Source organism: Alligator sinensis, unplaced genomic scaffold, assembly GCF_000455745.1.
Source record: "Alligator sinensis unplaced genomic scaffold, ASM45574v1 scaffold449_2, whole genome shotgun sequence".
In the NCBI taxonomy this organism is placed as follows: Eukaryota; Metazoa; Chordata; order Crocodylia; family Alligatoridae; genus Alligator; species Alligator sinensis.
The window spans coordinates 351207-361280 of record NW_005842831.1 but is presented as its reverse complement, the minus strand read 5'-3'; the positions used below and the strand labels follow the sequence as shown (position 1 = coordinate 361280).

At 46.7% G+C, this 10074-nt stretch overlaps 1 protein-coding gene across 5 annotated transcripts in view; it reads right to left on the bottom strand.

Annotated features, from left to right (window-relative positions):
- Nucleotides 1–10074, bottom strand: part of PIGQ (phosphatidylinositol glycan anchor biosynthesis class Q) — a 64455-nt gene that overhangs the window by 45347 nt on the left and 9034 nt on the right. The window contains exons 1-2 of one of the 5 annotated variants that reach the window (XM_025191558.1): nucleotides 8061–8268; nucleotides 25–722 (exon numbers count right to left, since the gene is read on the bottom strand). In XM_025191558.1, coding sequence (XP_025047343.1) covers nucleotides 25–722; nucleotides 8061–8117 — 755 coding nt within the window. In that variant the 5' untranslated portion in view covers nucleotides 8118–8268. Of the gene's footprint in view, nucleotides 1–24; nucleotides 723–5350; nucleotides 5450–6325; nucleotides 6372–6567; nucleotides 6692–8060; nucleotides 8269–10074 lie in introns of those variants that run through there. The other 4 variants (XM_025191557.1, XM_025191560.1, XM_014525561.2 and 1 more) reach the window with 4 other exon arrangements.

The window sequence follows — 10074 nt, the reverse complement described above, 5'->3', positions numbered from 1 at the left end:
TGCAGCACATAAGCTGAGCCATACCTGCTTTTACAGACACTGGAGACAAATGAAAGCAGAAATGTCAGCAGCATACACACAGGAATGGAAGCTTGCTTCATCAACTCCACAATTATACTGGCTTCTACTCCTTCTGACTGCCAGTGGGTCAGCTTGATGGGCCCATCATCATATCTGTCTTTCATAAACAGTACCTTGCTCTTTGCCACTGTGTCAAACAAGATAGCTAGTTTTGAGGCATCCTCTGCTTTGTGATCAGTGGAGTTGGTCAGGTTCCCTGGGGGATGGAGGTGCGAAAGCATTACTTTGCGTTGGTCATAATACACCAAGATAATTTCATCTTCCTTGGGAGTACTGGGGTGTTTCTGAATAATAGAACAACTCCAAAACTTGCTGTCTGTCTCTTTGCAAAGTTGAATCCATGGCTCATGGGAAAAGATTGTGCCAAGATCTTCCAGGAACTCACTCAAGCTCTCTTCCTTCTTTTTGCAGTTACTCCATGTGCCCAGTACAGAAACATTGACCTGAGTCACTTGCCGGACTTCAGAGAGGTATTGCTTCACCTGGACAGGAATAAAAGGAAAATGGACCACAGCCAGGATAACTGCAGAGTTCTGTTCTGGGATCCAATGGCCAACCAAAAGACCGCTTTCTGCTGAGGAGCAGCAAGAGGGGAAGAAGACCTTCAGTACCACCATAGGAATACTTGAGGAACTTTCTACCTGCCAATAAAAAAAACAACCCAAAAGCTTATAGACTGCAGTAAAAAGTCCAGAAAAGTATCTGCATTAAATTAAAACAACTGGAATGAAGACCCAGTGTCATTCCTAATCACCAAATTCAAACACTTGCTAAGAATTGCCTCTGCAGTGAGATTAAGGACCTGACATTAGCCAATACCACAAACTGGGTGCATCTACATGAGCTGCTGCTGACTGTGCACTAGATGAAAAATAATGCACAGTAGCGTGTCACAGCACAGACAGTGCTAATATGCTACTGTGCAGTATTATTAGGCTACTGCACAGTAGCATCACCTAAAAGATGTTTGCCGATGCTACTACACAGTAACTCCAGTTACTGAGTATTTATTTCGTACTTGCTAAGTACTTGTATTTATTTAGCAAGTATTGAATAAATGCACAGTAACGGCTGTGCAGTAGCATCTCATGTAGATGCACCCAATGGCATTTAAAATCATAGACAATAGAGAGGTATTTGGCAAGCTTCTGATAAACACAAGTTCTTGGAATGACCTTCTAGTGAGACTGGTGGAATAACCTTGTGTTGGAAACTGCAATCTTGAAACAATCTTTCATAATGTTACACTAATGAACATACAAGTTGCTGGGCTGGCTAAAACCAGAAGTTTTTCACTGGTCTTGCCTCTGCGAGTGGTTAATAATGAGTTCTCCAAGAGAAAGGAGAAGAATATGAGCAGCTGTATAATAATCTGCCTGTAAGGGGAATATTTATTTCTAATCCCATCATTTAAATTCAGTTTAAAAATAAATACATTTTGAGCTTTGAACTAGTGGACAGTGTTTAAATAATGTGGAAGTGTCTAATAAAAATGTAATTGCAACAAGGAGGGAGCTGGCACAGATAAATCAGCATCTGGAGATTGTTTGTCCTTTTCTGTCCTTCGTTGCTGTGCTAGGGATATGACAACTCCAGGACCCCTCAGGCTGGATTCTTTGTGATGGGACCAGTCAATTGGAAACAGAAATCCACACACAGTATATTTATAACATGTTAGGAGGTCTCTGGTATATTTGTTTTTCTCTTTATTTAATAAAATACAACTGATCTATCAAATCTATGCATCTGGCAATTTGTGATGGAAAAAGCAGCAGCTGTATTGTGATGGGGTGGCTGGTAGGGAACAACATATTCAAGTGATTCATTCACTTGGAGAACTAGAGGCCTGCCAAACACAGCAATAGGAAATGCCTGCTCACGGTTGAGTTCTCAGCCTCTTGAGGCGGAAAGGTGAAGCTTCCTTGGCATGTGACCCATTGTTGGCAGTGGGACAAGCACACAGTTGCTATTATCAAGGGGTAATTTCTTGGAGTTTTCCATTTCTCTTCAAATCTGAAGAGGCCAGACCAGGGCATAAATTACAGGGCATGTGGGCATCCGCAGAGATTTTCTGTTTAACAATATTGATGTAGAAGTGTTAGCACTGCTGTGAGCACACAACCCTTAGCTCCTGAGGGGAGTTGGTCACCTCACTGTCTGACAGTCCCCTCCAGCTCACCAGAGAAGCATTCCCAGGCCTCCTTAGCCAGAGGGACAATCTCTGATTTATGGAGGCTTTGAGGGAGAAGGGTCTTAGGAAAGCACCAACAAATATGAAAAGGAGGCCAGGCCTCAAGCAAAGAGATGAGGGATGTAGAAGAACATTATGAAAACAAGCGGTGAGTGTGGAAAGAGAAAATGACAGAAATGACATATAGGGAAAGGGTGGGTACAATACAAAAAATGAGCTGAAGGAGATAAAGGGAGCTAAAGGCTATAGCTGAAAAGCTCAGGTCACAATCTCTCATCCGCTAAACCTTAGTAATTAAGAGAGCCAAATGGGCTAAAGAAACCTTAAGACATACTTATCAAATCTATTAAAATACCAAGGAGCAGGAAATATTTTGGAGGGAACAGGGAGGAAATTGTTCCATTCTTTTACTATAAATTGGGGAGTGTCTTCCCAGATGGAGAACACTGATACGTATCCACTCTGCACCAACAGTGATAAAACCTGCCTCCCTACAAAAGTAATCTCCTTTTTGAAAGACAGTGGGGCTTTTGTTGAACAAGCCCAACAGTTTTCCCCATATCCAGCCTAAGACTGTTAAAGGAGTCTTCTTGTGTGCAAAATTTAGTTTTAGTAACAGAAAAAGGAAAACAAATAGAACACTTTTAAGAAACAAGGCCAACAGAAATGTTTTCAAGAATTTAAAAATATATATTACATGTAAACTTATTTGGTGGTGAACGGGTCGATATGAACCTGCAAGGATGTGGGCAGTGGAGTCCCGCAAGGCTTGGTACTTGGACCGGCGCTATTCACTGTCTTCTTCAGTGGCTTGGATGAGGGTGTAGAGAGCACCCTGTCCAAGTTCACAAAGTTAACACACCAGAGGATAGGGAACAGATCCAGGCAGATCTGAACAGGTTGGAAAAATGGGCAGAACAAAATAGGATGCAGTTCATTAAAGACAAGTGCAAAGTGCTGCACTTAGGCAAAAAGAACCACCAACACACTTACAGGCTGGGGGATGACCTTCTCAGCAGCACAGCAGCAGAAAGGGATCTTGGAGTCATAGTTGACTCCAAGATGAACATGAGTAATCAATGTGATGAAGTGATCAACAAGGTTAACCGTACTTTATCATGCATTAGCAGACGCATGACCAACAGGTCCAGGGAGGTGATACTTCCCTTCTATGCGACACTGGTCAGACCACAGTTGGAGTATTGCGTCCAGTTTTGGGTGCCGCACTTCAAGAGGGATGCGGAGAATCTTGAGAGGGTTCAGAGGAGGGCCACTTGTATGGTCAGAGGCCTACAGGTAAGGCCCTACGAGGAGAGACTGAGGAACCTAGATCTCTTCAGCCTTCGCAAGAGAAGGATGAGAGGTGATCCTGTGGCTGCCTATAAATTCATCAGGGGACAGCAGCACGGAATAGGAGATGCTCTATTTACTAGGGCACCTCCTGGAGTAACTAGGAACAATGGCCACAAATGGACAGACAGCAGATTTAGGTTGGACATCAGAAAGAACTTCTTCACAGTAAGGGTTGCCAGAATCTGGAATGGGCTTCCAAGGGAGGTGGTGCTCTCCCCTACCTTGGGGTTCCTCAAGAGCAGACTGGACAAACACCTAGCTGGGGTCATCTGACCCCAGCGCTCTTTCCTGCCCAGGGCAGGGGGTCGGACTCAATGACCTACTGAGGTCCCTTCTGACCCTAACATCTATGAATCTATCAGTCTTACCCTATTAAAAATCTCCTGCAACAATTACACACTCACTATATTGCAGTACTGACTGAAAACTTAAAAGGGAATTTTACCAGAAATGGAATATTTAAAAAAATTTTTGATTTGTATATTTTCACTGACCCAGTAAAAACACAATGAGTAAATACCAGGGGGGCTGGGCTGGGCTGCACTGTGCTCAGGGCAGGTGGTGGCAGCTCTGAGAAGGGAGCTATGGGGTTGGGGCTGTAGCCACCTCAAAATTCGCTGTAGGCCCTCCAATGCCCCCTCCCAGCGCTGCTGCTGCACACCCTAAGCCCAGCCCAGCCCAGGCCCACCCCCTGCTGAGAAGAGCCCAGTGCAGCCCCCAGCCCCAGCCTACAGCGGCATCCTTCCCTACCCCGTATGCTGATTCGGGCGCGCACTCCCCCCAGGACCTATCTGTAAACACTGAGGGCCAGTCCTGACCCAGTAAACAGTTTAACTAGAAAACAGCCCCCTGGACCTGCTAGTGGCCCTCACTCCTAACCCACAGCCCTCTATGCTCCCAGCCCTGCTGGTGCTCCTCACTCCTGACCTGCTACTCCCTGCCCCCAGTATGTGGGAGCAAGGAGGGGATGTATGTGGTAGGGAGGGATGTGTGTGGTAGGGAGGGATGTGTGGGGCACATGCCTCCCATGCCCTCCTGGTATGCATGCAGGGCAGGAGCTGCCCCCCACCCACCACACCCTCCAGATGATCAGCTCATGGCTCTGTCCCACGCCTTGCCCTGCTCTGGCTGCGCAGCACCTGCCCCAGCCCCACTCTACTTAGAGATCTACACTTTGAAAAAAATATTCACAAATGACTGGATTGGTCTAGGGACTGGTAATGGATAAGGAACATTCATCTCAATGTTTGCCAGCTCCAATCCAGAAAAGGCTAAAAGTGAGTTAAAGCTGCTATTCACTGACTGTTCATGAATGAAAATGAAATGTGTTGGGATCTCCCTCTCCACCCAAGCAGACTGCTGCCAATACCAAAAACCCACCTTGAAAACTGACATCAACCACCTCATCTACTTTCTTAGTGATGAGGCCAAAGACTGAATGTGAAGGCTGGAGTCCCTTCTGACCCCCCAGACATTGTGTGTCCAGCAAAAGAACTGTGAACCATCACTTTCCATGCTGTACCTGCTCTGAATATAGGCCTTCAGTTCCCAGGGCTGTTCTGCTGGCATCTTACAAGGGCACAAAATCTAATTCCCACCCTGAAAGATGGATTCATGTTCAAATGCTGCTCTGTAAGGTGTCTGCACCAGGTTACCTACAAGCTCGTAGCTAACAGGTTCTGTATCCACAGACAGCATTTGCTCTGTGGAGCCCCTAGCACAGACCTTTTGATGTGCCTAGTGGATCACGGGCTTGGGCCCATCAAGGATCACGCCCATCAAGGATCACGGGCTTGGGCCCATCAAGGAAGAAGCATAAGCCTCCCTTAGTAGGGAGGCCACTGAGGACACATCAACTGATTTGGGAACAACAAAAGAGAAAATAGGGAGAGGAGTGAGGTCAGAGGTTTAAAACAGGTGCACTAAAAGGGGACACGAGGCCCAGGGCCCAGTGGCCCTTAAACACATCCAAGGAGCCAGTGGACACAACCCAGTGAAACTCTGCCTAGAAATGTTAATGAATCAGGGACAGCAAAATGGCCTAGGGGTCCTCCCAGCCAGAGCCTCCTTCCTGGTCAGGTATATTGGGAGCTTGGCTAGGGCTCCCTGGCACAGGAAACCCTCTAGATACATCTGAAGCAGAAGTGCAAGCCTGGAGGAGGAATACACTCCAACCCAGGCCTCAGGCCTGCTGCAATGCCCTGAAGCCTTCAACCAGGCAAAACTAGCCTAGTTCATCTGACTTCCTTATAACCCTCCATGTGCAGAGAGCTTCTGCCTGGCGTTGGGGAGCTGGGGCCATTTTGAAGAGGGTTTTATTCCAGTGGTGAAATTAGCTGGAGACCTCACATCAGCTCCTGTGTGAACGGGCCCCTGCCACGCTGCTCCGGCTCGCCACAGCCAGGACAGAGCCACCCGCCTCACGCACAGGCCCGCCTCCCTCCGGGAGCTCCGGCTCATCCCCCGTGGGGAAGCAGAGCAGGCGGGGAGCTGCAGCGCCCGGGAGCGGGGGCCGTGGCCTGAGCTCCTCGGGGGGACGCTCCCGCCAGGGCGGGAGGGGACGGGGCAGAGCGGGCAGCTCACAGGAGGCCCCAGGGTCACCCCTTCCCGCACGACACGGACACGGACACGGGCCCGCGCCCGCCCCGCGCCCCTGAGCGACTCCCCTCAGCCTCCCCGGCCCCTTGCCCCTGCAGCGACCTGCTCCGACCCCGCGGCTCGCAGGGAACAGCGCGCCCCTACCCCGGGCGGCACCTCTTGACATTCAAGCCACTTCCGGGTGCAGCTGGCCTGCTGCTAGGGGACGCGGTCCGCCGCTCGGAGCAGTCCGCGCCGTCCGCTCTCACATGCGTCCCGGGCGGGCAACAAAGGCAGCGGCTCCAGGGTTCCGCCTCGCGGGGCTCCCCCCTCCCAGACCTCCGAGACCCAGGGACCCCGCTCACCTCAACAGCATGAAGGGCCTGGCTAGAATAGAGGGCCAGCAGCTTCCACTCCTTCCCACACACGTCTTGTCGGGGGAGCTCCCACTCTGTGCCCTTCATTTAGTGCCAGGAGCCAGCTGTGGGCATCAGATGTTTGCCTTTAGGGTGCAGGCAGGCCCAGAGCTAAAGGGACCCTAATGACGCCAGTGCTGTCACCCCCACATGTTCCAAAATCAGGAGTCAGCCCTCACAAATCATGAGATTAGCTAAAAAATAATAATTTGTGCTTATATGAGCGGAGATCTTTGAACTTTAGAAATATTGAGACTGGCAATAATATGAGTGCAGGAGATGGGACTTTAAGAAGCATTACCAGTCACGGCAAGACTGTGAATTAAAGTGTGAAAGTTTCAGCACAGGAACATGTTTAGGGACCCTAAATGAGGTACTAAATAAATGCACATTAGGTTGTGCTAAGCGCTTTTTAGGTGACACTTAATGTGCAGTAGCCTATTCTATTGCACATTAACGCATTAGCCTGTTTTTTAAGCACTGCTTTAATACGCAGTAGAATAGGCTACTGCATATTAAAACACACGTGTAGATGCCCCCAGTGAGCCCTGTAATCACCATACTTCAAAAGTTGTCCTTCAGAAATCAGCACCTTAGAACACAGTGTGACAACTGTGTCAGCATGTCACACACACTTTTCACTAGCTACGGACATTTTTTAATGGCACACAAGCCCCACTTACAGGGACCTTAGATGCCACTCATTCTAACATTTTTACAGTTGCCTAATTTTTACAGGGTTGATCTCAAATAAAGAAAACCCAAAACGTACTTAAAAAAACCCCAAACCTCATGTTTTTTTTATCCAAGGTCATGATTCTTTGAATGTGGCAGCATTCAAATGTGGCAGCACTATCTTCATAATGTTTTCATACTGCAGACACAACACTGTGACACAAATGTTATACAACTTCAAGGCTTTCCAAGGCCTACCTTTGTTCAGTCTTGCAAACTCTCCGAAATGGCAGCCTCCTGATGCATAGGCTGATTGAGGTTCTGGAACCAGACGTATGTGGAGACATGTGGAAGGAAGCACTTTCACTCTTACAGAGGGCTAACAGTTTTTTTTAATTTAAAGTTTTCCTGGTCAAAAATATGGTTTTATTAAAAATACAATTTTTCATTTGAAACTGTCAGTTCTGATGAAAATAAATCTATTTTCCTGTGGGAAATCAACATTTGTATTCCAGTTTTCCATGATAAAAACTAAAAGTAATGTTTAATTTTACATAAAAGGGAGTTATTTTTTTAATCCAACAGTTATTTTAAATTGAAACAAATTAAAATGATAGTTTTATTTCTAAATTTCAGTTAAAAATAAAATTTAAAAAAAAATGGTTTGAAATGTCTTCCATCCCAGAGCACATCTATTGGTTACTTCTTTCCCTTTCCCTGTATTTTGGCAGCCAAGAGTTTTAAGCAGACTCAGAGACACGATTTACCTGAGCTTTCGGTGTCTGATCTTGTCCCCCAGAAGCCTTCAGTGAGAGCATTTGCATTGACTGTAGTGGACACAGACCTAGTCCTTAGTACTGAGCCTGTGCTACAAATGGAAACCACGCCAGGAGCAGCTGGAAATGAGCTTGCTCTCTTGCCTGCTTCTTTCTGAGTCTTCACTATATCACTAAGCATGATGTGCTAAGTTCACACAGTAACTGCCCTGCTACAACAGCGGGCTGGGCCTACTGATAAGGGAGACCTGCTTGGATTAACTTTTGAAATCCTGAAACTAATTGATGCAACCATTTTCTGGGCCACTGAAAAAGTCAGCATATCAAATTTATTCATAGGGCGCCCCCTCACCACAAGATTTGAGCAATGCACATTGACTGTAAAATAGTTCATCTAGTGCTGTAATGGGTAAAAAGGGTCCCTTGTGCAGTCCTTAAATGACAGTGGAGTCGTCCAGTGTCTTTATCCACCTGGTTAGACTCCCACTGTCCCACACATACCTAATGTGCACATACGTGTACAATTCTTCAGGCTGTCTTGGGTTGGCATATGTATTCAAAAAGTAATTATATTTGCTGGACCTCCAAACTAGAACATCCTTTTTTATGAATGCCATGTGGTTTGGGGAGTGTGGATACACCAGTATTTTGGACAGCTTTGGGCATCTTAGAATTAGAGGGGAAGGAGTTAAAAGATTTGCGGCAGATGGGTCTTTCATGCTGGAGTTCAAATCTTGGAACTGCGGGGGGGTTGGTTTTGGATGGTGGGGAAAAGAGGAACAGATGGGAGTGAAAGGATATTCATGAGCTCATCTTCCACACCTGAACCATTCATTCACCTACCTGATTTTGTCTGTACTATTTTGTCATTTTCTTTTATCCTGGTATGGTTTTACAAGAGGATTTTTGGGGTGATCCAAAGCACGCCAGCTTGGCCAGCCCTTTTGTAGAGGGTGCCCTGGCAGGTGGCAGGGTAGGAGGAAAAATCTGTTGGGATGAAAGAAGCAAGACTGCAGTTTGTTGTTATTTCAGATCAGGCCGTTCTTTGGCGCAAATTCCAGGGCCCTGTAAAATTCCATAGCTGAGTTACACTAGGGGCAAACCAGGCCCATTATTTGCAGATTCTTGTTTGCTTCAGGGGGAACTGGTCTTAGCAGGAAGCCTGGGTGGTATCTGAAAGGAACCGTTACCCACACCTCCTGGGTGGGATGCCTTTCCTCTCCTCTCCCACACCCATTCTGCATGGTACTGCCCTTTGTTGATAAGGCTTATGTGTGTAGTTCTCCGAAGCAAGGTCTCTGAATTCCAAGCTGGTGGAAAATGTGTGTCACACAATGGGGAAGTGCTGAGTCCCAGCTTTGGGTTACCTAATGCTCGCTGTGAAGGCATATGGCACTGAGGGCCAGCTGTGGAGCATGTACCTGCAGCATTCTTTACAGAAGTGAGGTTCCTCAGTGCTTGTTCTGTCTGTGTGTATCATGCTCACTGCTGATGTGTGAGGCATGTGATTATGTGTGTATGCAGTATGCATATGAGAGCTGCATTACAAAAGTACAGGGTACTCGTTCCCAGTTTTATGTTTGTGTTGGGTATCATAGGCACTCATTCTCCAGTTGTGCATATACGTATGTGTGTATGATGTGCACTGCAGAAATATGTTGAATTCAGTCTCTCAGTCTTTTCAGTTGCTCTAGTATGAAATTCCTTGCATTTTGTGGATATTCTCCTTACCTGTGTTGCTCAGCCTTTCATTCTGTGCATAGCTAGTTTCTCACCAGTTATGGCCAGGCAGGAACATCAGAACCACAGATAATCAGAGATCTTTAAAATGTTACCCCATTCAAATAAAGTCTATTGTGAACAAAGCACTCTGGACAATAACATACTCTGTCAGTCCTAGTCTTGATCCTCAATTCACATACCATGTTCCTTGATGCCATAAACATGAAACCACAGTCATTTTGAAGGGGGAGCATGTGTTTAAGATACATAGCCGTTCTGGCAT